We start from the raw sequence: 27,992 nt of genomic DNA, 5'->3' as shown, positions 1-27,992 counted from the left end.
TACACAGCGCATATGGCATCTATCTGCCTAGCAGAAGCATTTTCCTTCCCACGGAAAAAAAAAAAATTTTCACCGGCATCCCCTCCCCTCCCCCAGCCCACATTCATCACTCCGGCACCCTCCCAGCCCGGTTTGGTTAAAGACAACCCTCCCGACCGGAGGGGCGGGGGGAGCGGGGCGGCTTGCTCCCGCGGCCTCCCGGCGCGCCGTCAGTGTCCGGAGCCGTACATTTTGTCCCATTCCACGTACGAGTCCAGGTCCTTGGGGGAGGCCCTAGGGCCCACCTTGGCGAGCGCTGCCTCCAAGTCCTTGTAGGAGAGGGGCCGCTGCAGCCCCGGGAGGCCCGCCCCGGCCGCTGCCTGCTGGCACAGCTGCCCCAGCTCGCCCCCGGAGAAACCCTGGGTGCCCTGCACCAGGGCCGCGAGCTCCCGCTCGTTCAGCGCGCAGCCCTGCTGGGCCAGCGCCCGCTGCAGGATCTGCCCGCGGGCAGGGCCGTCGGGCAACGCCACGTAGAAGCGGAGAGCGAAGCGCCGGCGGGTAGCCTCGTCCAGAGCCGCGGGCCGCGAGGTGGTGCCCACGACCAGCACGCCGTCGGCCCCCGCGCCGCAGCCGCCATCCAGGCAAGCCATAAGCGGCGCCTGCAGCGCGCCCGCCGCAGCGACGCCGTCGTCCCGAGCCGGGAGCAGCGCGTCCAGCTCGCTGATGAGGAGCACGGAGGGCGGGCGGCAGCGCGCAGCCGCGAAGGCGGCCTGGAGGAGGTGCGCGCCCTCGGCGGCGCCCGGCGCGGCCAGCGTCGCTCCGCGCAGGCGCAGCAGCGTGGCGCCCAGCTGCGTGGCCAGGCAGCGGCCGAGCAGCGCTTTGCCAGCGCCCCGCGGTCCGAAGAGCAGCACGGTCCGCGGCGGGCGCGGGCTGCCGGGGTAGGCGGGCGGCCTGAGCAGGGGCCACACCAGCTCCTCCTCCAGCGCCGCCTTGAGCGCGCCCTGACCTGCCACGTCTGCCCACTGCACCGGGGGCCCGCAGTCTAGCATCTTGCTCGTCACCAGCTCCAGGGCCCCCGGGTCCACGCCTTTGGGGGGCTCTCCCGACGGCACCGCGAAGCCCCCGCGGGGAGCCGGCGCCGGGGCGCGCTCCGGGAACTTTTCAAAGGGCTCGAGTTGCGGACCGTAGACGGGGGAGCCCAAGACCTTGAGGGGCACGCCGCCACCGTACTTGCCCGACGCCTCCTCCGCGGCTCCCGGCGGCTTCGGCCGGAACCCGTTGCCCCGACACTCGCCGTTGTCCGTTGCGGGGTAGGAGGCGCCGTCGGCCGCCGGGGCCTTGGCGGGCTCGTAGACGTACTTGCGGTAGCGGCCCTCCGCGCCTTCGTCGGCGGCCTTGCGCTTCAGCGACACCCCGGCCTCGGCCGCCTGGAAGCTGTAGGAGGTGGGCGCCGGCCGGGGCGGAGCGGGCGCCGGCAGGGGCGTGGGCGCCGCCAGCCCCGAGGTCAGGTAGGGGGCCGGGGGCGGGGCCGGGGGCGGTGGGAGAGCCCCGTAGCCGGGCTGCGCGGCGTAGCCCCCCGCGGGGTAGTTGTACAGCGGCCCCGAGGGGCCGTAGCCCGGCGGAGGCGGGGGCTGCAGGAGGGCGGCGGGGGGCGGCGGGGGCAGCGCGGTGCCGGTCTGCGCGCAGTAGCCGGGGGCCAGGTACCCCCCGCCGTAGCCCGCCCCGTACTCGGGCGCCGCCGACGGGCCTCCACACGCATTGCCGGCGTAGAGGGGTTCAGGCAGGTTCCCGCCTAAAACCGGGGAGCCCCCGAGGCCCCCGGAGCCGCCCCCACTGCCCGACTTGGTTCCCGGGAGGCCCTCGTGGAGTGAGGCCAAGGGGTAGGGTGGCTCTGGCCCTGGCCAGGGCTCGGGGTCCCCCTTGGCGCCGTTGAGGAAGGCGGCGTCGCCATAGCCGCCCAGCGCGGGGCGCTCGTAGGGAGAGTCCAGGACCCCTGAGTACTTCTCTGCGTAGCGCTTGAGGAGGTTGGAGGCTGTGAGGGCAGAGATGTCGTCGTGTGCCCAAGCATAGTGGCAGCGCTGGCGACCCCCAGGGGGCAGCTCCAACTTGTGGGCCGGCGACGGGGTAGTGGAGGAGACGTCCAGGTGCTGCTCTGGCCACTGGTTGAGGGACTGGGCGTGTTCCGGTGTCCAGTGCATCTTCAACAGAACTGCAGGCGAGAGGGAGAGAGGCCGCTAGAGCGGTCCTGCAGGGCCTCTGAGGGGCCGCCGGCCACAGGCCAGCCCGCTTTCCACCACCCCCCCCACCCCTGTGCCACCCTCCGGGGCCTCCCTTCGGCAGGCACCACATTCACAGTACTTGCCTTGGCGGGCACGGCCCAGGATCAAAGCTATCTGAAAACGCTTTCCTCAGAGAGGTCTGGAAACGATATGTTTGACCCTAACTTCACCTTAGAGGCAATATGATGATGATTTTGTCCCAGCCACACAAGCCCTGCCCTCTAAAACACCTGGTCCTTACTTTCGAACCTAATGTAGCTAAGGGTAAGGCGATGAGTGAGACGCCCGGCCCCTGGAACTAGGCAAACCCAGGTGGGGCTCCTTCAGTAAGGCGCGCTTGCGGCACACCCACCATGTGCTAGGCTTACAGAGACACTAGGTTTGTATGAAGATGGATGGCCCCGCAGTTTGATAGTCCTACCTGTGCCGTTCACCCCAGCCCTCCCTGAGATTCCAGGGCCCCCTTTGGGCCTGAAGTCAGAGACTCCAGTGTGTGGGAGCAGTGCCCTGTGGTCCCTGGGAGAGCCCAGGGACTGACCCAGAAGCATTCACTTCCTTTCCACTTAGTTTCTTTCAGTCTCTGCCTGATGCAGTCAGAGCACCTGGGTTCCAGAACCCCCCTGCACATGTTGGCTGTGTGCCCAGGCAGGGGCCGGCCACCATCTGCCTCGTGCCCCGGATGCTTTCCACCACGATACAGAACCGTTATTCAGAAGAGGCAAATCCTATTCCAGAGAAGATGGGGAAAAGTTAGGACACGTCACAGCCAGCCATGCCATAAACGTGGCAGAAACGTTCCACAGAAGTTTCTTACACTGGCCTAGAGCACCAGCCAAGGCATGAGCCAAACACTGGTAAAAAGAGATTCAGGGCCTGGGGAGAAACACTTTACAGCCGCATGGCTCCAATGGGTTGGCCCGTTCTGAGGATTAAATCTCAAAGACTAAATGGGCCCGTGGCATGCCAGAGGCGGTTTTTGCTAATGACTATTTCTCAAACCTAAGCTTTTGATAAGATATGTTAAACGGACAGGTTCAGTATTCTTTGTTCAAATTTTTATTGGGCAGATAGCGTTGTGCTAGGCAAGGGGGCAGGTTGAAAGGCAATAAGATGGTTTAGACAGGTGAAAAGGACAGGCAGACAACATCCTTTGTGAGGTGGGAAAATAGAAGCATGTGCCAGGGGCTCTGGAGCTCAGGGAAATGCGCCCTGCCTGGTTGAGAAGACCTCAGCAGGGAGGTGGTGTCTTCACTGGACCTTGAAAGGTGAGGGGCCAAGTCGGCCGGGCAGGCTAGAGGGTTCCAGCACAATGCATTCTGAAAGCCAGGCCCGTGCTAGCTCACACGCCCTATTCCTTCCTCAAGACCCTTTACTGCCACCTTCTGGAAAACTTAAATCTACAAACCTCCCGTGTCCATGGGGTGAATCATGCTCCTTTAGAAGGGCTCATGTTCAGTGTGCAGCCCGCATAACTGTACACTGCAAGCCTGGTGGGAGTGCTAAGAAGCGTGGCGTCACCGGAGCCTTGGAAGTGGGTGTGTATGGGGGGTAGAAGAGGCTGCAGATCAAGTGGCTTCTGGGGTTCTCCACAGTTGTCCTTACTTGCAGCGGCTTGTTGACAACACCACCTCTGTTGGTCTCACTACTGCCTATGGCTGTGCCCTGCTGTCAATGGGAGGGGACACTCTTTGAAAATAAAACTATATTCTCATCCCCACTGCCCTGAGGAAGGCGTGAGCCATAGATACTAAAGCTAAAAAGGGAAGTAGAGTTCTTTGAGGTTGTTTAGCCTCCGTCTGAGAGGTGACCCTGGCCACCAATGGCAAGAGGTTCGGAGCAGAGACGACAGACCTGAGAGGGAGGTCTGCGGAGGGCAGGGACGCCGCTCTCCAGCTCCTGCTGAGGAGGGGTCCCCCCAGAACAGAGGCATTACCTAGTATCAGAGGGGGTGATTCCCCGGGACATCAGAAATCAGAAGTGGTTCTGGTTTGCAGGGTTATATGAGGTAACATCAGAGTTCTACAAATGCGGGGCGCCTGGCTGGCTCAGTCGGTTAAGCATGTGATCTTGATTTCAGCTCAGGTCTTGATCTCAGGGTCCTGAGATCAGGCCCCACATTGCGCTCTATGCTCAGTGGTTAGTCTGTTTGAGATTCTCTCTCCCTCTCCCCCAACCCCGTGCTCATTCTCTCTCTCTCTCTCAAAGAAATCTTAAAAAAAAAAAAATTCTCCAAATGCAAATACTCTGTTGTGACATGGACCCCAAAACTGTTTTGTTTTTTCTATTTACTATGATCTGTGCTTTGGCTCCTTAATATGGAGAAAAGAGATTTGACCTTAATCACACATCCCCCTAGCATGCTGGGGAGAAAAGCGTGACCCCGTCCCAGAAGGACACAGACACAGTAAAGAAAGCTCTGGATCTGGACTTAGCCACACACACTTCCTTCACCCCCTGCCAGACCCTCTGCTCCCCCTCATCTCTGTCACATGGTATCCTCCCTGCCCCTCTCACTCAGCTCCTGCCGTGGCCTCAGCCCTCTCCCTTCAAGTCCCCACCCTCAAGACCAAATACTCAGGCCTGGTCATCACTGAACCGCTCCATCTCAGCAATTGTGCACTCAGGGAACCCACCCCCAGCTCTCCAAACCTGCCACCCAACTTCATGCCCACTCTCCTGCTCCGAGATTCGCCCCTTCCAGGCGCCTCCCAGCCCCTCCCTTGAAGGGCCCTGTCCATGGCCGCTCATGCTGCCCAGATACTGGCCCTTCCATTACAGGTAATTCGCTGCCCATTTTAGCCAGGGGCACAGCTCCCTCACTTCTGGCCTTCCGTTTTCACCTTCATCTACATCCACTTCGCAGCCCAGTATACCTGGAGGGGCCATCCACCCCAGCCCTTGACCCCAGTCCAGCCCAGGCTGGGACCTTGCTCCATCCATTAACTACTCCACCCCTCTACTGTGCCCCGTTTCCCTCCCCACAGCAAGCTCAATTCTTTCCCACCTCCGGAAAGACCTCCTGGATCCTATGTCCCCCACTAGCTTCCAACCCATCTCTCTGCCCTTTCTCCTTCACCCTATGGCCTCTGCTAGAGGTCCTTTAGACCACTCACTGGGGCACGGGGGACCAGGTCAGCAAGTTCTGCTGAACTTAGTCACATAGACTGCATCTGGAGACTTCCTCTTACCTCTTCCAAGGGAAAGAACAAAGGTCTGGCCGCACCCAAGCTGCCCAAGGAGCAGGCTCATGCAGGGAAAGGAGAGGAGGACAGCAGTTTGCAGGAGAGGGCAGGAGGGGAGGTTGCCTGACCCGCACATAGGCTGAGAATGCTGGCCTACGTGAGCCTGAGGACACCCCTGCACGCATGCCCCTACCGCTGGGAACAGCACGATGTGCACAGCTGCAGGCCCCGTGCATATGTGCGCGCGTGTGCATGAACATAGACACACTGTCTCGAGCTTGCGGTGCAGCCTCAGTTGGATGACTCCTGACACACCCATGGCCTTGCCTTCTTCCCCTTCCAGACTCAGGGGGTTGGGGAGGGAAGCCGGGGGGTAGACCCTGCTGTCCCCCTGCCCCCACCCCCAGGCCAGTTACAGCCCTCCTGATCTCACACGGAGACCCTGGGCCTGCTTGTGGCCCAGCCCACAAGCTCCTGCCATTCAGCCTCCTGCATCTGGAGGGGTCTCCTTCCCACTACATAGGCCATACTCCAGTGCCCCGCATCAGCTGAGATGGAAGTAAGGCCAGGCCCCAGGGATTTGTGTTAGGTGTGGGCTTTGAATCAGCAAGACCTGCGTTTGAATCCAGGCTCAGACACTTACTCTGTGACCCTGAGCAGATTACCTGGCCTCACTAAACCTTAATTTCTCCATCTGTGAAAGTGCATAACCTATGCCTTGTAGAGTGGCCACAAAGATTTAAAAAGGTAATGTGTGTAAAATATGGAGTCCTGTGTGGGGTACAAAATAATATGATACATGGTACAATTAAGAACCCAACAGGGGTGCCTGGGTGGCTCAGTTGGTTAAGCGACTGCCTTCGGCTCAGGTCATGATCCTGGAGTCCCTGGATCGAGTCCCGCATCGGGCTCCCTGCTCAGCGAGGAGCCTGCTTCTCCCTCTGACCCTCCCCCCTCTCATATACTCTCTCTCTCTCTCATTCTCGCTCTCTCAAATAAATAAATAAACCTTTAAAAAAAGAACCCAAGCAGTGGCCCCACCATGCTGAGTGACTCCGAATAACTCCCCTTGGGGTTGGGGGAACTTGGAAAATGTTCTGAGGGAGGTTCCTTTCAGCTCTGATAGGACAGATCGCCCCTCATGCCATTTCCCCAGCACCCCAGCACAAGGGGCAGAGCCAGACCCTTTTCTGTGCCTTCTGTGCATTATCTTATGTAGCCTTCACAATGGCTCTGTGAGATAACTATTGTTACCATCTCCATTTTACAGATGAGGAGACTGAGCTACAGGGAGAGGAGATTAATACATCCCAAGGTCACACAGCTGTCACACAGTGGAGCAGGATTCAGACCCCAGTAGTATGACCACAGAGCCCAGGCCCTTACTCTTGCCCACACTGCCTCCCTGGTCTAGCCCTTGGTTCTCGCAGCCAGAGAAGAACCCGAAGCCTTGACAGCCTTTATCAATGCTCATTTCCTTGGTCCTATGGAAACCCGTTTCTGTATTTGCCTGGGGACACGGCTGTACCTCGGGTGCTGGGTATCTACCCTTCAGATCTGCAGTTGAAAGCACCTACCCCCTGGGGGATCCCAAGCTTTGCTCCCCAAGCAGGAGAATTTGTGGCTTCATTGCAAAACAGCCCAGGAGAAGCTGTCCCTTACAAGCACTCACTGCCCGAGGCTGGGCAGACAGGTCTTTACTTGAGTCGGGGACCTTCCCTGGGGCTGGCTGGGGCCCTGGAGAAAACGCAATTCTCTGCAGCTGCACTGTTCGGGAAGCAAGGTCAGGCTCCCGATGCCACTCTTTCTCGGCAGACCCGTGAAGGCCAAGGGTCCTCCCACACGTACGAGGCGGGAACTCCACTTGACTCCACGCACAGGGTGCAGCCTTCGAACTCCCCGGTGACAAACAGTAATGGCAAGAATTACTGGATGGAAGGGTAAGTAAAGAATCCCTTAAACAACAACCCCGTCCATGTTTCTAGGAAGTCTTCCAGGATGGATGAGAGATGTGATCTGTCTTCACAAATGGCCAAAACACCCCATGCACCAGTTTCAGTCCTTGCGGGCCATGCCCAGGAAACTCTGTGCATTGGGCCTGACACAGGCTGGGATAGTGTGATTTATAAGAAACATATTTAGTCTTTGTCCACTGTTCCTGGCTCACAGCTCCCAAAACCCTTGAAATGTCCTAAGCATAAGAGCAATGGGGGCACCTTTCCCTATGGTCTCTTGTCCTCAGTCCCTGAAATTGCTTTGGAGCCATGAAGGTGAAGTGGGTGGGTTATTCACAACAAGCCCCTTTCCACTGCACCTGAGCTTATGGTAATGAGGTGATTTTTGGAAAAGCCCCTAGGTAATCTAAGGATGGAGGCTGGTTGCCAGAGGAACCAGCCTTGATTAAAGTGTTGGAACTTTTGGTCACACCCCACACCCCCCATCCACCCAAGGGAGAGGGGTAGTAGAGGTTGAGCTCAATCGCCAATACCCAGTGACTTAATCAATCGTGGTTATGTAATGAAGCCTCCACAAAACCCCAGAAGGATAGGGTTTGGAGAGCTCTGGGGTTGGTGAACATGTGGACATGCTGGAAGGGCCTGTCCTTCCCACACCTTGCCGCGTGCATCTCTTCCATCTGGCCATTCCCGAGTTACATCCTTTTATTTATTTTTTAAATATTTTATTTATTTATTTATTTGACAGAGAGAGAGACACAGCCAGAGAGGGAACACAAGCAGGGAGAGTGGGGGAGGGAGAAGCAGGCTTTCCACGGAGCAGGGAGCCCGACGCGGGGCTCGATCCCAGGACCCTGGGACCACGACCCGAGCTGAAGGCAGATGTCTAACGACTGTGCCACCCAGGCACCCCCCGAGTTACATCGTTTTAGAACAACCCAGTGATCTAGTAAATAAATTGGTTCCTTGAGTTCTGTGAGCCCCTCTAGCAAATTAATCAAACCCAAGGATGGGGTCGTGGGATTTTAGCCATCGGTCAGAAGCACAGGCAACAGCCTGGACAGTCAATCGGCATGTGAAGTGGGGCAGTTTTGTGGGACTGAGCCCTTACGCTGTGGGATCAGATGCTATCTGCTGGCAGATACTGAATTCAGTTGGTAGGACCCCCAGCTAATGGGACAGAGCTGGTTGACCTGTGAAAACCCCGACACGTGCTGTCAGAAGTGGGGCACGTGGTCACGGAGCGTGAGGATGAAGGAGAGACAGGCCTGTAGGCACTCCTTCTCTACCCCTGCCCCCGTGTCCCAGCGCCGCAGACCCCCTGGGCAGTCACAGTGACTGTAGGCAAGACGCCTAGCCTCTCTAAGCCTCACGTTCTTCAGGTGTCAAAGGACAGTGGATTCAGGCGGTGGACAGCCACCTTTCTCTCTCTAGGAGCTCTTTCCAGTTTTATACAAGATGCGGTGGGAGGGGACCCTAAGCATGCAGCGCCAGCGCCCGCCTCCAACTCCCTCAGGAGGTCCCGAACACCCCTTGGGGATCTTAACAGCAATTCTCTGATTCCGAATACCGTTGCCCACGGACAGGGCTGGGGGCAGCGCAGGGGAGGAGGGGCAGCTGCGTGGCGGCTCCAGACCTGAGTGGAGAAGGGGCAAGGCCGCCCTCCTGGGCAAGCTCCTCGGGGCTCCATTATCTCAGCCTGGGACAAAGGGGCCGCAGTGGAGAATCCCATTGTCGGGCAGCCTATGGAAATCTCATTAATCTATTCACCACGGCTCCCACAGGCCTTTTGTCCCAGGCTTTTTGTCTACTGCTCACAACTGGTGCCCTGGGGGTCTCTGGCCGCCTGGCAGAGCTTGAACTGAGCTGCCTGCCCCCCATCCACTCACTGGGCCCTGCCCCCTCATGCCAACCCCCAGTTACGGCAGGAGGAGAGGAGAGGGAGGGGTGATGAGAGGAGCCGAGGACTGGTCACCTGCCACAGCCTTGCACCTGCCACACAGGAACCTCCGGCCTAGCCTAGGCCAGAGAGCAGCCCCCAACACAGCTGGACCCCCAGAACCCCGCCTGGGGGACTCCCCCAAGGCCTGGCACAGAGCCTAGCGCGGGCAGGGCCTAGTAAATGTTCAGGGGATGAGCCAGAGGAGGCCAGAGGGGCGGCTGCACGACTTTCTGCGGCGAGGTGCCGTTCTCTGCAGGTCTTATTGCCAAGCAGCCAGCAGACCATCTCAGGACACCCGTGTGCCCGCCTGCGGTTAGAGACGCGCAGCTGGATCAGATTGCGACCCATCCTCAGGGACTCTATCCTCTAGCAGGAGAGAGAAGGTACAAGCAGCCATGGCCAAAAGAAAGGGAGGGAGGGAGGGAGGAAAAGAGAAAAGAAAAGAATGAATTCTGGCAGTTCAGAGACGGGTGAGGTTATGTTTGGGCGGGGGGATCAGGGCAGCACCTAAAATGCATGTCTGAGGTTGGAGGGCCCGGGGACTGGAGGCCAGTGAGGAGGACCCGAGCCAAGCAGGGAGCATCGGCACATCCGGCTCAGCCCTCCTCACTGCCCATGAGCCCCCACCTAAGTAGACAGTATTTCCAGACCACAACACCAAGTCCCAGGGAGGAGATGCAAGGTCCCAAGGGGCCTCCTCCCTCTGGCGGGTGTTTTTCCGGCCTCCACAGGCTGTGGTGAGGCAAGGACGTCAAGTAGGGAGCAGAGAACAACTCTTAAGATCTGAACTCTCCCTCCCTGTCCCCAGACTCAATCTTGCACTGGAGAATGGTAAAGAACTTGTAGCTGGCAAGGGCCGAGGGAGGGCCAAGGAAAGGTGAAGACTGAGAGCAGCTGGGTGGCTCAGTCAGTTGAGCGTCCGACTCTTGATTTGGGCTCAGGTCTCGATCTCAGGGTTATGAGTTCAAGCCCTGCGTTGGCCCCACACTGCGCGTAGAGCCTACTTAAAAAAAGAAGGAAAGGAAAGGGGAAGGGAGGAGAGGAAGATGAGGACTGGAGCATGCCATGAGCTGGAGGAGTGGCAATGGTCAGGACAGGGACATTACTGTTGGGGTGACTCCCTTCATGTTGCTTGTCCTCTGTTTACTATCTGTGAACATCACAGGCTTCTCTGATCCCTCCGACCCTTAGCGCAAGCCAGATTTCCTCTCCATGCACAGGGCCTAAAGAATGAACTCTGCTCCTTCGGGCCTCCAGATGGTTGCTCACACAGGTGCACCCATCAGAAATGCTCTCCCTCTGCCAACCAATCCTCTCCCATCCTTCAGGGCCACGCAGGGCCTGCCTCTTCTATGAATTTATAAATTTTATTTATTTATTCATTAGAGACAGAGAGAGAGAGAGAGAGGCAGAGGGAGAAGCAGGCTCCCAAGGAGCAGGGAGCCCGATGCGGGACTCGATCCCAGGACCCTGAGATCACGACCTGAGCCGAAGGCAGACGCTTAACGACTGAGCCACCCAGGCGCCCCGGGGCCTGCCTCTTCTATGCTGCCTCCATGGCCACTCCAGCCCTAAGGACCCTTTGCCTTCTTGGGAGAACTGGACGAGGACTGGACAAGGCCCGTCTTGGCAGCAAGAACAGAGGACATTCCTTCTCCCGTGTGCTGATTCCATCCCCTTTCAAAGCTCAAGGCCAGTGTTCCCTCCATTGTCCCCTCTTCTGCATGGTCCGTTCCCCTGCTAGTGATCCTTCTCATGACACAAATATGTTGTTATTTCTCCCATTCTAGAGGGGAAAAAAGCTCATAATAATCTCTTGCTCCCCCTCCAGCTACATCCCACTGCTCTCTGCTTCCTTTTTGCCCAAACAAAACCGAAACAGGTGAAAAGTTGCCTGTACTCCTATTTCTGCTTCCTCCCCTTAGGTTCTCTCTTGCACACCCTACAACCAGGCTCTCACACCTTGTTAAACCGGTGGTCGGCCCTCAGCTCGGCAACATAGCCTCAGCCGATCCTTCCTGAAACTTCTTTACTGGGCTGCCCACCCTCCTCTCCTCCTCAGCTCCTTTCACTGCCCTCCTTTCACCGATGACCGCCCCCCCCACACCGCCGACTCGGAGAGCCCTCTGTTCTCAGAGCCTTCTCTCCACATTAACTCCATCCAGTCTCGTGCCCTTGACTGGCGTCGGTAACACTGAGGATTCCTGAGCATGATTCTCCAGCCTAGATGTCTCCCCTACACTCCCCACTGGCACATGCAAACTTCTTCCCGACACCTCCACCAGAATATTTAATTGGTATCGTGACATGTCCCCAAATCAAACCTCTGACTTCCTCACTCCACCCTGAACTACCCCTGCCTGTCTTCCCCATCTCAGGAAATGGCAGCTTCATCCTTCCTCATTGCTCAGGCCAGAAACTCTTGGCCTGACCTCAGACCCCAGACCAGCAAATCAGTCTGGCCCTGGCTTCAAGATCGATCCAGAATGCAACCATCTCTCACCTGGATGCCTACAGCAGCCTCCTGTCCCACCACCCGTTTCTACCCTTGCCTCCCACTCTCTGTTCTCAGAATAAAAGCCAACGTCCCAGGAGCCTGGCTGGCTCAGTCAGTAGAGCACGTGACTCTTGATCTCGGGGTGGTGCATCTGAGCCCCACATGGGGTGTAGAGATGACTTAAATAAATAAATACATTTTTTTTTAAGCCAGCTTCCTCACAGTGGCCCACCAGGTCCTAATGATCTGCTTCTCCTTGGCTCTCCTGCCATTGTACAGTCTATGAAACACCTACTCTGCCTGCCGTTCTCCCCTGGCCTGTCCCCCTCCGGCCACACTCCTACTCTAGCACAGCAGGCCGGCACCCACCCCGTGCCTGCCACACTTTCCCCCACCAGTACACACTCACACCCTCAGGGCTCTGTTCACTTGTCACTTCATCCCACACTGGCCCCTCCACTTGTAGCTCTTTGTAGCCCTCATAATCTGCCGTACTGGTTGCTTTAGTGTCTAGTACCCACTAGAAAGTTCCATGCGGTCTGGGAAACAAAGGTTTAAAGGTTACCTACTGCTGTTTCTGTTTCCTCCTCTTCCATCCTCCGGTTTTGTTCACTGGCCTATCTCAAGCACCTAGGACAGTGCCTGGCACATAGTAAGTTTTTGGTAGACCGTAGAACAGATGGATGGATGTTTGGGCTGGCAGAGGAGCCAAGAGGCTGGAAACTGCCTCTGTGTCCAAATAAAAAAAGGGTGACTAAATTTGAGCCAACACGAGATGGTGAGGGTGGCAAGAAGCTGAGCCAGGAAGTTCTCTCCGGAGTGGATGGGGAACGGTGTCTGGAAGGGCAGTTCGTGTCTGTGAACACCAGCAGAAACTGTCTAGCCCTGGTCTGGCTGGACTTGAAGGGCACCCAGCCCACCCCCTAGGAACCACCACCTGGCCTTTTTTTTTTAATCTCCCTTCTTCTCTCTTCCCCTTGTTAGGCCTCTGGGAGAAGACAAAAGGGGCGCTGGAATTCCCATCAAAGGCCACCGGACACATGGTAAAGAGATTAGGACCCTTGGGATCCTGCTTCCTCGAAGTAGTGAGGCCTCCCTGCCAGTCTGGCTCTTCTCTGGGATGGGAGGTGTGGGGGGGGGGGTGGCCCGGGCCCGGGACCCCCCATATGTCAAATGCCAAACAGCGGGGGGGCAGCCGGGGCGGGGGGGGGGCTGGCCAAGCAGCCCCCATCTGGGCTCTGTGTGTGCGTGCGTGTGTGTGTGTGTGTGTGTGTGTGTGTGTGTGTATGCAAGCACGCTCTGGGGGGGAGGGGAAAGTGCAGAAATCCCTGCCTGTGTCCGCGGTCAGGGCCACAGACAAGCTGTGACCATCTGTTGTCTTCTGGAGAGGCCAGTCCAGGGGCCCAGCACCCTTGAGGATAACCCATCCCTTTCTCCCAGACTTCTCGTGTTTGCAGAGAACTTCCACGGGCTGCCATTTGGTTTCACCCTCACATCTTCCCTGCCAGACAAGCATATTCTCCCCATTTTACAGAAGACGAAATGGAGGCTCGGAGAGGGGGAGTGATTCTCTCAAGGTCATAACAGCTAGTAAGAGGGGAAGCTGGGACTCTACAGCCCATTCTGACAACCCCTCCCTACCCCAGCCTTGGCCAAGATGCCTGGGCACCAAACACGGGGCTCTCAGGCATAGCCTTTCCATCCATCCCTGGCTCATTGCTTAGTGCCAGCTCAAGATTGCCCCACAGCCCCCTCTTCCAGGAAGCCTTCTAGGACTGACACCCCCAAGGAAGTTCTGAAGATGCCTCAAAGTATAGAGCTCTGTACAGCCACTCCTTTCCCACCCTGGGCTGTTGATCTGTCCGGTGGGCTGTTGATCTGTCCGGTGGTCTGTTGGTTTGGCGCCCTCGTGTCCCAGGACCTCTTAAGGGCAGGCAGCCCTGCCCAGGAGCAGATGATTCCCTAACCACTCGGGGTGCACCCTGGGGCTGTGGTGGCCTGGCAGGCTGGTGAGAGAGCCTATCATGCTGGAAGGAGCCCTGCCCAAGGTTCACATAGCCGGGAAGGGATCTGCACCCAAGAGCTTGGCTTCAGCACCTGAACAGAGCCTGGAGTCCAGTGCTGCCCACATCATAGCCGCTAGCCACAGGTGGCTATTCGAATTCAAGTTCATTAAAATGCATGAATGACTTTTAAATGTAAATCATTTATTATTATTTCTCAATTATTAAAAATAAAAATGTATTAGGAAAGTTAAAGTTCAGTTTCTCCAGAGCACTTGCCACCCTCCAAGTGCTCCGCAGTCATGGGGGGTGGTGGCTGCGATATGGGACAGTGCAGACATCATCGCAGAAAGTTCTCGTGGACGGCACTGCTCTAACCCCAGCCAGGGCTCCATTCTGCAGGGGTGCATCCCACTACAGCTAGAGCCTCCGAAGCTTTCTCTTGAACTTGAACGGAGCCTCCCTTCCTAGGGGTCTCCAGGTAAACTTCGCTGGGACTCAGACTCCTTTCCTTAGGATTCCTAGGAAGTTTTCTAGCTACCCAGGGCTCCAGCTTCTCCAGGGGCCAGGGAGGGAGGGTGGACTAGCTGGACTACCCCCTCCCCAGCAGCCCAGCCTGTCCGGCCCGCTGCCCTCAACCTCAGGGCAGGAGAGGAGGGGCAGGCTGAAAGGGAGAGGACGGTAGGACAGGACAGTTTGTCATCTGGCCCTTCGGGCTGCGCTTCCTCCCCGCCCCCTGTCCCCCCCTTCAGCTGCTCAACACCCCTCCCCCTCACTGACCATCCTCATCCTCATCAAATCCCAAGGACAGATGGGGGCCGGCCGCAGGAAACGTGACCACAGTGAAAGCACTCTCAAATGGCAACAGAATCTGGGGGTCACAGCTGTGTCCCCCGAGGCCTGGCCAGTCCCTCATGTCCGGCCTGTGTCAGCCAGGCCTGGACTAAAGCAAATTTCAGGGGAGGGGGAGGATACTCAGGAATCTTAGGGGGAGGTGTAGGAGTCTGTAGGTGCTGGATTATTCCAGCAGACACAGCCCCAGTTAAAAATGCAGTCACTCATGTGGTCACTCATCCATCCAGCCATTCAGCACACACTGAGTAAGTCCCCACCAGGTCAAGATGTAATAAGAGGATGTAAAGATGGACAGGTGGGCTCCCCAACCAGCTTGACCAGGTAGCTTGTTCTGGACTTAATCCTCCGCCAGGCTAGATGAAGATCCTTTGTCTCTGCCCAGTGGTCTGAGCAGGATGGACACCCCCCCAACACCCTCCCCTCAAACAGGCACACATGCACACACGCGGGAGTGCGTGCGCGCGCACACACACACACACACACACACACTCCCAGCTGCTGCCATGACCCCCCTCCCCTGGTCTCTCTGACCAATCACAGCACTGAAGGGCAAGTCCCACTGCCCAGAGCCCCCAGGGAGTGTATTAGCACATTTGAACCGCTCAACCCGCAATGACAAAGCCTGGGGCCTTGGGAGGAGACACAGCAGGAGGGGTGGGGGCCTATGGGGAGCGTTCCTCCCTCCCCTCCCAGGGGAAAGCTCAGGAGTAGATTAAGCATTCTGGGGCACAGAGGAATTTGGGGGCCCCAGCTCCAGCAGTGATTAAGCGATCCATAAAATCCCAATTTACACACTCACTGATCAAACGGCCCATCTACTACCCCAGGAGGTTGGGGGTGGCTGCTGGGCTTCCCCCACTCTTGCAGAAGGTCCTGGGGAGCCTGGAGCTGGACCCAGGACACAGGCTCCCAACATGTTATCTGCAGCCTCAGTCCCACCCCCAGTCTCCTCAAGGGGCATCCATCCCCCAGGCCCGGGGACCTGCCTGTACCCGCCGTGATCTGGGAGCCATCTTTGTCTGCCCTCTGTGAATAACAGCTCTTGCTCCCCGGTGCTGCCCCCGGGGCTGCCAGGGCTGGCTTCGGTTTCATCAGAGCTGCTAATCACTTTTCCAGCTCTGAAGCTCTCCTCCCCACCCCCTTCTTTCCAGCAGCCCCTCCGTGTTTCCTCTTGGCCCTACTTCTGATGCTGTAGCTGCTGGGGCAGGCTCCGAGCCCTTCCCACCACCACCTCACCTCTCCCCTCCCCCAGGCTGGGAACACTGCGTGGCAGGGCTGGGTACCCATCTCCTTGGAGACACCAGGTAGGGAGTTGCTACCCTTGCCCCTTCCCCAAAAATAAACACAATTTGTCTTCACCTGCCTAAATGTTGTTTGCTTCACTTAGTTAAGGCTGCCTGGAATTTCAGCAACTGAAGACCATTCTGGTTCACAAACAGCCTCTTTGAAACCACGCGCACCTCTGGGAGCTTCCAGGCCATCAGCCACTCACCCCTCGTGAAGGTTAGCAAGGCTGACTGGCCTCCGCCTACTGCCTGCTTGAGATGAGCTGCACTGGGCAAGTACAAGTTGTCCACGCATTTCAGGGCAGGGAATTGAGGTAAGGGCAGGGCAGCCCACTGTGCCACCCCCTCTTCTCACAACTCGGGCCACCTTGGAGTAGTTAGGTATAGACTTCGACTCCTAGGCCCCGGGGACAGGACAGAAAGGGAGGGAGGGATCGCCCTATCAAGTGCTTTCCAGAGGGCTCAGAAGGTCAGGCTGTCTCCCAGAGGCCACCGCACACGGGGCCAGGGCCAGGTCTCCACGATGTCCTTCAGCCCGGGCCACAGGCTGCTCCCAGGGACCCTGGGATGCAGCCTGGACCCACTAGCAGCTTGAGTTAGGCAGGTGTCTGAAAGCCAGCCTGAAAGACTGACCCGGGGCAAGATCTCTGCATCCACCCTAGCAAGCGTGGGGTCCATTTGGAGGTCACGGTCCCATCTCCCCCCTGTGGCTCACATGGTGCAGGAGGGAGTCCCTCTCTGAGATGTGGGACAGGTGTCAATCTCTGTTTCCTCTGGTGTGAAAGGAGTATGGGGGGGGAGCAGGGGGTGTGGTCCCACCCAGCATCTCCCTCACTGGGCTGGCCTGAGGGTGGTACTTTTAAGACTTGCTAGAAGGGGGCCAGGGGCTGGGACAGGACCTAGGGCAGGCTCTGACTTGGCTCTTAAGAGGGCTGGCTAGATGCTTCAGGCTGGGAAGAGTGGGGTAGGGGCAGAGATGCTCTCCAGGGCCCAAAACAACACAGTGGGCTTGAGGGACTCCAAGGAGAGAAGTACTACAAGTCCCGACCGCTAGCTGTGCCCAGAGTGGAGAGGACCCTGTCCTGCCCCTGCCTGACCTTCTGGTGGGTCTGCAGAGGCTACGTGGGAACTGGGCTCACCACACTGAAACCACAGCTGCCGAGACATCCCAGCCTGACCCCGGGCCCCTCTGACCTGGGTCCTGGGGCAGCTCTTACCAGCTGCCCCCTGCCAATAGAGGGAGGAGCCCCAGGACCCTGCCCCTGCACCCCCCACCCCTACCCCACAGCCACCACTTAGAAACTGCCCAGGCAAGGTCACTTGCCTCTTCAGGTCCCTGTTGAGAGCCCCCCACACCAGACCCAACTTCAACCTGAGCCACACTTTTCATGGCCCCTGAGACACTTAGGGGAGATTTAAGAATCTAGATGAGACCCTCTAGGGCCCCATAGATGCCCACCAAGACCTCAGACTTGACATGCCCAGAGAAAACATCTCTGCCTTCTCTCTCCAGAATCCATTCACCAAGCCTGGAAACCCGGGAGGCCCCATATCGCGCTCCCTCTTGCAGCCTCCTCCCATCTAGCTGGCCACCGAGTCCCCTGACACGGTTTGAAATGACACACAGCTCTCACATCTCCCACCACGGCTGGCCCCACGTCTGGACTCCTTGTCCTCTCCTTCTTGACCCTTCTGCTGGATAGCTGCCAGGGGGTTCCTGCCGTCTGAAACAGACTCAACTCTCTATTGACCTCAGAGTGGACACCAAACCCCTCAGCCCAGCACCGGAGGTGGACCCGTTTGTCCTGCCTCCCAGCCTCAGGCCCTGCCCTTCCAGCTCCTTCCAGCCCCTCCAGCCATAGCAGTCCATTCTCTGGGCAATATGCATTCACACTTCTAGGCCTTTGCTCCATCTGGTTCCAGAACACCTTCTCCCCAGTTCTGCAGCAGGGGTGCTCCCACACTGTTATGTCACTCTGGGGCTGTTGCTGGCTCCTTCTTGGGTTCCCCCAGCAAGTGCTCTGCACATCTGTCCTGCCACTGAAAGGCCTTATTTAGAGTTGATATCACCAGTTAAACTGGGCTCCCCACTCCCTCCCTGCTCAGAAACGCCCGCCCCTGGGCCTTTGCACAACCCTTCTCTAGCCCAGCAGCCCATCTGCTCCCTGCCTGCCCTGTCCTCTCCCTCCCAAAGTCCTCTACCCAGAAAACCTTCCCTGATACACTGGCAGTGGGAGAAGCAGGGCCTTTGAAGTTTCTGTAGTAAGTACTTGTTTTAAGTAATTCTTTTTATTTTTTTTTTTTTAAAGATTTTATCTAGGGGCGCCTGGGTGGCTCAGTCGGTTAAGCATCTGCCTTTGGCTCAGGTCATGATCCTGGAGTCCCAGGATCAAGCCCACATCGGGCTCATTCACTCTCTCTCTCTCAAATAAATAAATAAAATCTTTTTAAAAAAATAAAGATTTTATCTGAGAGGGAGAGAGAGAGAGCACACGAGCAGAGGGGAGGGACAGAGGAAGAAGGAGAAGCAGACTCCCCACTGAGCAGGGAGCCTGACGCGGGGCTCGATCCCAGGACCAGAGATCTCCCCACAGTATGGAGACAGTGGGAGCCATGCATGTACAAGGCTTGTGGGGGCCTCAATGTGTGGACACGTGGACGAATCAAGCTCGTGCTCAATGGAAGAGGCTGTGGCACTGGGGCTGTCAGGGCTGGGCGAGACCCTCCCAGGGTCTGTCTCCCCATGGGTCTGTATCTGGGGCTCCTCCTCGCTGGGGGCTGGGCCCTGTGTGGGTGTGCGATGGAGGATGAGGTCAGGGCTCTTGACCAGTGTTCAGTCATAGGCCCCTTTTAAAAAAAATTTATTTTTTATTTTATTTTATTTTATTTTTTTTAAAGATTTTATTTTATTTTATTTGAGAGAGAGAGAATGAGAGAAAGCACATGAGAGGGGGGAGGGTCAGAGGGAGAAGCAGACTCCCCGCCGAGTAGGGAGCCCGATGCGGGACTCGATCCCGGGACTCCAGGACCATGACCTGAGCCGAAGGCAGTCGCTCAACCAACTGAGCCACCCAGGCGCCCCAAAATTTATTTTTTAAGTAAGCTGTATGCCCTACGTGGGGCTCGAACTCCTGACCCCGAGATCAAGAGTAGCATGCTCTACCGACTGAGCCAGCCAGGTGCCCCAGTTGTAGGCCCCTTTTGTAGTCTAGCAAATCTGTGGTCTGTTCAAAACTACTTTTGCAATGCCTAAGATAAAAACATATGCAACTACTTATTTGTCAATCATACCTCAATACAACTGGAGAGGAAAATGAAATCTAAAAAAATATATGGGACTTTGGGGCGCCTGGGTGGCTCAGTCGGTTGAGCAGCTGCCTTCGGCTCGGGTCGTGATCCCAGAGTCCTGGGATCGAGCCCCGCATCGGGCTCCCTGCTCAGTGGAGAGCCTGCTTCTCCCTCTCCCTCTGCCTGCCTCTCTGCCTACTTGTGCTTTCTCTCTCTCTGTCAAATAAATAAATAAAATCTTAAAAAACAAGAACAAAAAAATAAAAATAAAAAAATATATGGGACTTCAAAAGAAATTAAGAACACTGGAATACAGTTTTGCCACAAACTCCTCGGGGGTCATGGACCACAGGCCTCAGCCCAAAAGACTAGATAGAACCTCCCTCCAACCCCACCACCCCTCCCCGCAGCCAGGTGTAAGATCCAAGGTTGACTCGGGTCAGTTTGGGTGGCATGTGACCTCCAAAAAGCTTAAGCCTTAAAGACTGGGTGATCCTATGTTCCTTGGCCCCAGATATGCCCCCCTCCCATGCACTGGGGGGCGGTGTGGGAGACAGAACCAGGCCTGAGCAGAGGGCAGGAAGCAGGCCCAGGCAGCCCACCCAGGCTCCCCCAGTGGCTGCCCCTGCCCCCTCCTATGCCCTTCCCAGCCCTGGGGGTGCCGAGCTGAATAACTCCAGCTATGCAGCCTGGCCGGTCTACCTGGGCGTGAGTGGGCAGGGCCATCCTCAAGGGGGTGGCCCCCCACACCTGCAGGGCCACAGGAACAGAGAGAGAAAGAGAAAAAAGGGAAGGGGGAGCTAGGCAAACACCAAACTACCATGACAATTCCTTCGGTCTGTCTGCTCCTGGATGGGATCCCAGCTCACGTGCCAAGCACCGTTCTAAGGGATTTCCACACATTCGTTCACTGAATCCACACAACAACCCTAGGAAGCAGGTATACAGAAGAGGAAACTGAGGCACAGTCAACTTGTCTAAGTCACCAAGCTAGGGCATGGTGATACCCACTGGGGCTTTCTGGCTCCAGATGCTCTTCGGCCGCTCATGTCAGAAGCAAATGATATTGTTCCCATTTAACAGCTAAGAAAATGGAGGTATCTGTTGATTCCCACCATCCTCATCAACCTCCCCTGTCCCTTTAGCCTCTTCCTCCGATGCCCCATACTCAGCCACAGACCCCAGAGTTAGCACATTCCAAAGTGGTTATCGCGGGACCAAAGGCATCCTTGCAGGCCTGAGCCCCTGGCCCCGGTCCCAGGGTCCCACAGCCCGGACGGGAGTAATCAGAGAGGAGCAGGGCAGCCAGGGTGGGGGATTGGGAGCGTTCCCTCAGGAAAGAAAGACTCTGAGGACCCATATCTCCAAATATCTGAACGTTGGGTGGCAGACCGTGCAGCTCTGCATAGTCACCCTCCTCAAAAGAGGTGAACCCTCCATGAAAATTACCTGTTAGCTGTCTGAACATGTGGGTTGTCTCTGGAAGGAATGAGCTCCCCATCAGTAGAGACATTCAGCACGAGACACTATCTTTCCTGAGAGGGGCACTCCAGGCTGGCTGAAGGGCTCTTCCTTCCTCTCTGCAGGTTTTCTGGGTCACCCCCACTTGCATGTCTAATTGGCACTGCAAACCCAACAAGGCCCACAACGGAACTCCTGGCCACCCACCCCCATCCTCCAGCTGCCTTCCCCACCCCATTGAGGCACCTCCATCTTTTCCAACAAGGGGCTCACACCCTAAAACTCCAGCCTGGGGGCGCCTGGTTGGCTCAGTCCATTAAGTGTCTGCCTTCAGCTCAGGTCATGATCCCAGGGTCTTGGGATCGAGCCCTGCATCGGGCTCCCTGCTCAGCTGGGAGTCTGCTTCTCCCTCTGCCTCCCACCCCCCCTCACGCTCACGCATGCGCACCCTCTCTCTCTCAGATAAATAAATAAAATAGATAGATAGATAAAACTCCAGCCTGAAGAGGGCTCCAGTATGGAAGATGTAACCTAAGAATGGCCATCCCACACGGGACACGTCCATCCAAGAAAGGAGGAGTAAGGGTCAGGCTGCTAATGAATGCTGTCTGCAGAGCTGGGTGGAAGGGGTGACTTCCCCCCATGGACAGTGTTTCCAGGGGGCCCCTCCGCCCCAAAAGAAACAGGCAGACTGGGTAGGGGCGGAACCACGTGATGTATGTGGCGGGGAGCGGGGGTGGGCGCGGTGTTGGTCAGTTGTCTTTCTTCAGTATAACCTGAATCCCACCAGTTTTCTTTCCCCACTGGCCTAGAAAGAAGAACCAATCGCTGCAGACTCTTGAGCATCCAAGAGCCAAATAGGCCAGTCAGCAGCAGGAGGACTCTCCCAGCTTCCTACGAATTCCCACTGAACTGGGGCCTCTGTCTCCTGGGAACAGCCTCCCCCAGGGGAACTCAGTCCCCTTCAGACTCCACCGGTGATAGCGGGGCCCTGCTGTCTCTGAGTCCCTCGTCCCCAGCCACTCCTGGGCACTCTCCACAGCCCTGAGCAGGGCCACCCCGCTGTTACGCGCTCCCGTCCACACAGAGAATACAAGGAAAGCAGTTCTGAGAGCGTACCCTGTCCGTCTGCCTCGTCTCTCCTGCCCAACTGTCTCGTAAGCTCATTGAAGGTGGGACCAAATCAGAAAAGCATGGATGCTGGATGAATAGCCACCTGGACAGCACTCCCAGGGCCTGGCGCAGGGCCTTGCCAGGAGGCCATGCACATGGCCGTGCTTCGGGCTAGATGCTTGTGGTGGAGCACGCGATGCCAGGGCTGGGGACGTGCTCTGGTCCTCCCTGGCCACGTGGGAAGCTGGGGTAGTTCGGAGAGATCTGCCCCGTTCGGGGCCTGGCACGTAGGTGCCCTGTGAGCGTGCAGGGAGTCTCAGGGGCCCAGGAATCCCAACCCTGGCTGGGGCCCCGCTGGAGACTCACTGAGGCACACCCAGAACCCTGGGACAGGGCAGGTGCTCAACACAGAGTTAGAAAGGGTAAGAGGCAGCCTCATCATCACATCTCCCTAGCCATCCCCGATTAACCCCAGTGCGGGGCTGGGGACCAGATGGCCTGGGTCAGCCTGGGCAGTGAGGGGACAGACAGGAAGGCAGGCTTCTACCTCCTAGATTCCTGAGGTAACCAAGCTCGCTCTCCTCCTGCCTAGCTCCTGAGCCCTGCTCTCTGCCCTGACTCTACTTTTTTTTTTTTTTTTAGATTTTGGCATTTTAATTTCTTTTGTGCCCTGACTATACTTTGGAGGGAGCTTCAAAGATGGCCCAGAACTTTCGTGCACATACGCCCTCTTTCTCCTTGCTCCTACATGGGAAGTGGTTCTCCAGAGTCCCTGGGTTCTGAGTTCCTGAGCCTACCTCACCAGAGGAAGGCATGTACTTCAGAGACAAAGGGACACACTATTTCAAACCAGAGCCTCTGTCACCTATGAACTCACTAGTGTTCTTATCCCCATCTTACAGATGAGAAACTGAGACCCAGAGTGACTTCTCCAGGGCGATTATACCTAATTAGTGTGCGGGGGGGGGGGGGGCCCCGGCGCCGGGGGGGGGGGGGTCACTGAGCCGCTCAGGCGCCCCCCAAAAAAATTTTAATTAAAAATTGGGGCACCTGGGTGGCTCAGTTGGTTAAGTATCTGCCTTTGGCTCAGGTCATGATCTCGGGGTCCTGGGATCAAGCCCCACATCAGGCTCCCTGCTCTGCAGGGAGTCTGCTTGTCCCTCTCCCTCTGTCCCTTCCCCCACTCCTGCTCTGCTCTCTCTTCTCGGTCTCTCAAATAAAATCTTTAAAAAAAATTTTTTAAATTAAAAATTAATAAAATGGAGTTGGGGTCACAGCCCTATGGAGCTATGGAGGCTGGCCCGTGCCTATAGCCCAGTTCTCCCATTCCCTAAGAACTCCCCACCCCACCTCCAGTCCACAAGATGAATTGCAAAGTCTGACATTGCCCATGCTTCAGTAGGAAAGGAAAAGAGAGCAAGGCACCTGGGTAGCTCCCATGCAGTCCCCTCTCCTTGGCCGGGCAAGTGGGGAAATGCCAGCCAACAGCAATCACAGCCCTGAGCCCTTGTCACCTGCATTTCTGACCAGTCTTCACAGCACACAGTCATTCAAGCCTGGAACTCAGGGCTCCCAGCTCCTGGTTATTGCCTCATTTAATCCTCACTGTCACACTTATGAGGACACCATTCTTAGTCCCACTTCACAGGTGAGATATGAGCGTTTAATGCGTGCTACTTAAGTATTCACCATGATTCAAGATACTTAGGAAAATGCTCAGGAAAGAGCTAGACTTTCTTTTTTTTTTTTTTTTTTAGAGCTAGACTTTCTTGCCACTCAGCTTTGTTCCTGGAGACCAGTAGACTCTAAAACACAAAAAAATCCCTGAATATCTTCTCTCCAGGCAACGCACTCAGAGATGAGAAGACCTGCCCCTACCCCAACACCGGCAGTGTGAACCCTTCCCAGTTGAAGGCTGGCCCAGCACCTCAATGGCCACTCCTGGTCCCTTGGCTCACGCTGTCCCCCTGCCAGGAATAAGGCCGTGGAGACAGCACTAAGTGTGCAGGTCAGGAGTCCTGGGCTACCAGCCTGCCTCGGCCCTTCGCACATCAGAGGGACTGGACTAGGAGGAGGACTTCTTGATGTGGGGTCCCCATGGGCTTCAGGGGGCCCAAGAACCCTCAAAGTCAGAATGCAAAGGCTCAGGTCAATTGATGGAAGTGCATTGTTCAGAGAAAGGCTTTCATTAGTCCCTCTGAGGGGCCTGTAAATAAGAAGTTATGGGCAATCTGGAAGACCCCTTCCATCCCCAGTGCTCTTGGGCTATATGCCTTTAAACAGAAACCCACTCCCCATCCTTCAAGGCCTCCTCAGCTGCAGCTCCAGGAAACTCTCAGCTTTCTTGCTTCTTTGCAGCAGAAGGCTTGGGACCCAGTGCCTTGCAAGGTCTCTCCTGGGAGCCAGGCCAGCCCAAGGCTGAGATGGCAGAAGACACCAGAACACCCTGTGGTCAGCCTAGTGTGGCTTGCCCCTGCCCACAGCTTCGGTCCACTGGAAGGCGGGGGCTGTCAGTGTTGTGGACCACAGGTGCACCCAGACCTTAGGTCCCCCTCTCCTTGCTGCAGCTCTGGAACCTCCCTGAGCCACACTTCTGCGGGAAACCTGGTTTTCATTAAATCGGGGAAAGGAGTCATTAACTGCCAGCCAAGTCAAGGAGAAGCGAAGTTCTACTAGAAGGCACAGGGAGGGTGAAGGAGACCAGCCTGTCCCCTGCCCTCCCAGGATGACCAATGGTGGGGGGAGGGGGAGGCGGGGAGGCTGGGAGGCTGGGCTCCTAAGGGTCCAACAACTGCAGCAGTAGGAGCTGGGGGTGGAGAGTGGGGGCAGTCGGGGCCCAGATAATAAGCAATTGTTAATGTGATCCATATGGATCCTGACTGGCCTCTCTGTTTAACAGGATGATAATGACAGGGAAAGAATGCTGGTCTGTGGGGAAAGGAAGGGGCAAAGTCCTTCCCAACTTGGGGGGTGGGGGAGGGTCAGTAATGAGGAGGAGGAGGAGACCCACCCAGGGGTCTCCACCCACCCAGGAGTGCAGCGCTATTTGCCTGAAAGGGGCCAGATTCCATGCTTTGCAGGCTGCTCTTACCAAACCCCGTGTCTTCAGCCAACACATATTCCTGGGGCACGCACCAGGTGCCAAGCTCCGGGGGCCCAGGGTGGGCAGGGTGCGGGGAAGTAGAGGCTCCATCCCTGTGCTCCCGGAGGCAAAGCCTAGTGTGGACTCAGCCACAAAGGCTGCAGGAGGCACAGGTGCAGGACTAGGAGAACATGGCGAGAGCAGCAAGTGCGAGAGCTGGGGGCTCTGGGGAGGCTACACGGAGGAAGTATGGCATCCGAGTTGGGCCTTGAAGAATGAGGAGGTGGTGGGAAGACAGGGACAATGGGGAAGGCATTTGGCTGAGGGAACAGCAAGAGGAAAGGCAGAGAGGCGTGAAATTGCGTGGAGAGTCTGAGATCTCAGCAATAAAGCCGCAGCCCAGGCCGGGGAGAGGTCGGGAGCCTTGCTCCCTAAAAAAGCTGTGGCCATGGATGACCAGGAGGAAGGCAGGAAAGGGCTCTTGGAACAAAACATTCCGGTCTTGTCCGGTCCCTCTCCCTTACCCCCCTCCAGTCTGTGTACTGGAATTGTCCACCCTTGGGATCCTCAGCCCAGCCCACTCTTAGACCACGGCCAGAGAATCCCGCAGGGCCTCAGAGGCCAAACTCCTCCCCGTGCCTCTCAGCCCCCACTTCTTCCCCTGGGGAGATGGAGGTCCCCCTAAAGATTTCGGGTTATCTGGGACTCACCAGCAGCAAGTCCACTGCCCTACATAACTAAAGTCCCTTTGGCCCAGGAGGACTTTCCGCCAGAAGGTATTACAGCCAGGGCGAGGGTCGCTCCTCGCTGGGGTCGCTGCTGCAGACACCAATAGATTCAAGTGGAAATAAACGAAATGGTGTTAAATATGGGAAAGGGGGATTTACGAGGCCTGTCACCGCGTCCAGGGCAGCCAGCCGGCAAGCCCCGCCCCTTTCTCGCCCACCCCAGGAAGTCGCGCCCCGCCCCCTGCCCGCGCTCCGCCGCCGTGGGGTCCGCACACCGCCGCGGGGTACCCGACGCGCCGCAGCCCAGAGCTGCCCGGAGAGTGGGTCCTCCCGGGCCAAGGCTGAGCGGAGGACGGCGGGTGCTCCCGGCCAGGGGGTCCGGGGAGGGGCTCTGAGGAACCTCAGCGCGGCCGTTTCCAGGAGGGTGCACAGGAGGTTCAGGCTGGATTCCGGCGGGTCTGGGCCTCCCTGTGCAGATCAGGGGGCTTTGGACCGTGGCACCATCCGGCCCACTCCGGAGACTCCACAGGGAAGGCTCTGGGCCCGGAGAACCGAGAAGTGCCCCCCGCAGAAGCCCAGAGCGGGCTTGGAATCAGAGCCCGGCTCCCCGCTGCCTGGCCCGAGGCAAGAGCCCGCTCAGCCGCGGCAGCCCGTGCGGACCACAACACAAACATTCTTCCGTCCTCTATTCTCCTCCAAATTAGGTATCCATGGAGACAGGGCCAGGCAGCCTGACAGCCCCACGGCCTAATCCTGATTTAGTGACCGTCCCTTTAACAGCCCACCCACCCGTCCACCCACCCCTGCGCTCCGGGCCGCCGCTGGGCGCAGGCTCCAGGCCGCTCGCTCTCTCCCGGCGCAGACCCTTCCCAGGCCTCCTCCGCCCAGCAGCGGCTCGGGGACCGCAGGCGCCGGGGAACGGGGCCCACCTGGTCTAAGCACCTACTGTGCGCCCGCCCTTCTGCGGAGGACCCTCGACAGAGCGGGTTCCTAGCAAGGGAATCTCTGCGTAGACCGAGAGGGCTCTAGGAGTGGGCAAGTTTAAGGGGGCGCTCTCTAGAGAGCGGGGAGCTCAGAGGGTCTCCCTTGTAGCCTGTAGCCCACGGGAGAAGGTAAGTGCAGCTTCTTGCAACGCCCCTGACTCTGAGATGGGGCTACGCTCTCCCCGGCCAGAAGAGAAGAAAGGAAGGGGGTGGGCGTTAGGGGCGCAGGGCCCGAAGTGGCCTCAGTCTCCTGTCACTGCCCCGTCACGATGCTGGGGAATCTCCGGGCCAGGAACCCAGCCCCCACCCCCTCCCACACACACACAGGGGCCGCTGGACAAAGACCTGACGGAGTGGGAGGGGCCTGCGGGCCGGCCCTCGGGCTCCGGACACAGGATCCTTCGGGGACCCGAACCCGCAGATCCCGGGCTCCCCACCCCCCAATCCCGCAGGCTCCCCCCAGAGCCGGCTGCTCGCTATTGCGGCAACCTGCGTACCAAAGCGGGCGGCGAAGACGGTGCCCGTCGGCGGCGGAGACCAGATCCCCTTGTCTGCCGTCCCCCTCCCCCCGGGAAGTGACCCTCGGCTCCCACGCACCCGCCCGGGTCTCCGGCTGGCCTTGCCCTTCGACCCCCGCCTAGTGGAACCCCGCGCCCCGCAGCTCCCGCCCTCTCCGGCCCTCGCACTGCCCCGCGCCCGCGGACAAAGCTCCGGACACCCCGACCGAACGGTCACCACCCCCTGACCCCGGCCCGCCCGCGCGCTCCCGTGCCTGCCCCCGCCCGGGCCCGCGGCCCCCCCCGTACCTCGGCATCCCGGCCGGGTCCTAGGTGAGTGTGCGCGGCCTGGGGGGGCGTCCGGCCCCGGGGCCGGGGCGCGGGCCGGGGGCGACAGGCCGGGGCTGGGGGGCAGCGGCGCTCACCATCCTGGAGCTGCTACTGCTGCGGCTGCTGCGGCCGCCGCGGCCGGGAGCGGGACTGGGCAGTGGGGGTGGCCGGACAAGGGGCCGCCCCGGCTCCCCCCGCAGGCAGGACCCCCACCCCCACCCCCGCCTCCCCTCGCCCGCCCCCAGCGCCCTCCCTCGCAGGCCTTTGCTCCCCTCCCCTTTCCCTGCTCCTCCCTCCCCTACTGCCCCTCCCTTCCCCCCAACTCCCGCCCCTTCTCTGGCCCTCTCCACCCCGGGCTCCTTCCCCGCCCTCCCCCTCCTCGCCCCCGCCCCGCCCCCACCTCCCCTGGGCTCGCCCGTCCCCTCCTCTCAACCCTCCCGGCTTGGCCCCGCCCCCTCCCTCCCCTAGCTCTAAAATAAATTAGCCACAGAAGGGGAGAAAAGAGTAAATGACCCTTGGTGTGGATAGTGTC

At 58.1% G+C, this 27,992-nt stretch overlaps 1 protein-coding gene across 1 annotated transcript; it reads right to left on the bottom strand.

Annotated features, from left to right (window-relative positions):
- Positions 1 to 209: 209 nt before the first annotated feature.
- On the bottom strand, positions 210 to 27,486 carry FIGNL2 (fidgetin like 2). The gene is made up of 2 exons (XM_021704898.1): positions 27,440 to 27,486; positions 210 to 2,188 (listed from the first exon to the last, which is right to left on the bottom strand). Exon 2 carries the CDS (start codon positions 2,175 to 2,177, stop codon positions 210 to 212), a length of 1,968 nt encoding a protein of 655 aa, XP_021560573.1. The 5' UTR covers positions 2,178 to 2,188; positions 27,440 to 27,486.
- Positions 27,487 to 27,992: the final 506 nt, after the last annotated feature.

Source organism: Neomonachus schauinslandi, chromosome 5, assembly GCF_002201575.2.
Source record: "Neomonachus schauinslandi chromosome 5, ASM220157v2, whole genome shotgun sequence".
NCBI lineage: Eukaryota > Metazoa > Chordata > Mammalia > Carnivora > Phocidae > Neomonachus > Neomonachus schauinslandi.
The sequence above is the reverse complement of the archived record's forward strand: the minus strand, read 5'-3'. Positions and strand labels throughout refer to the sequence as shown.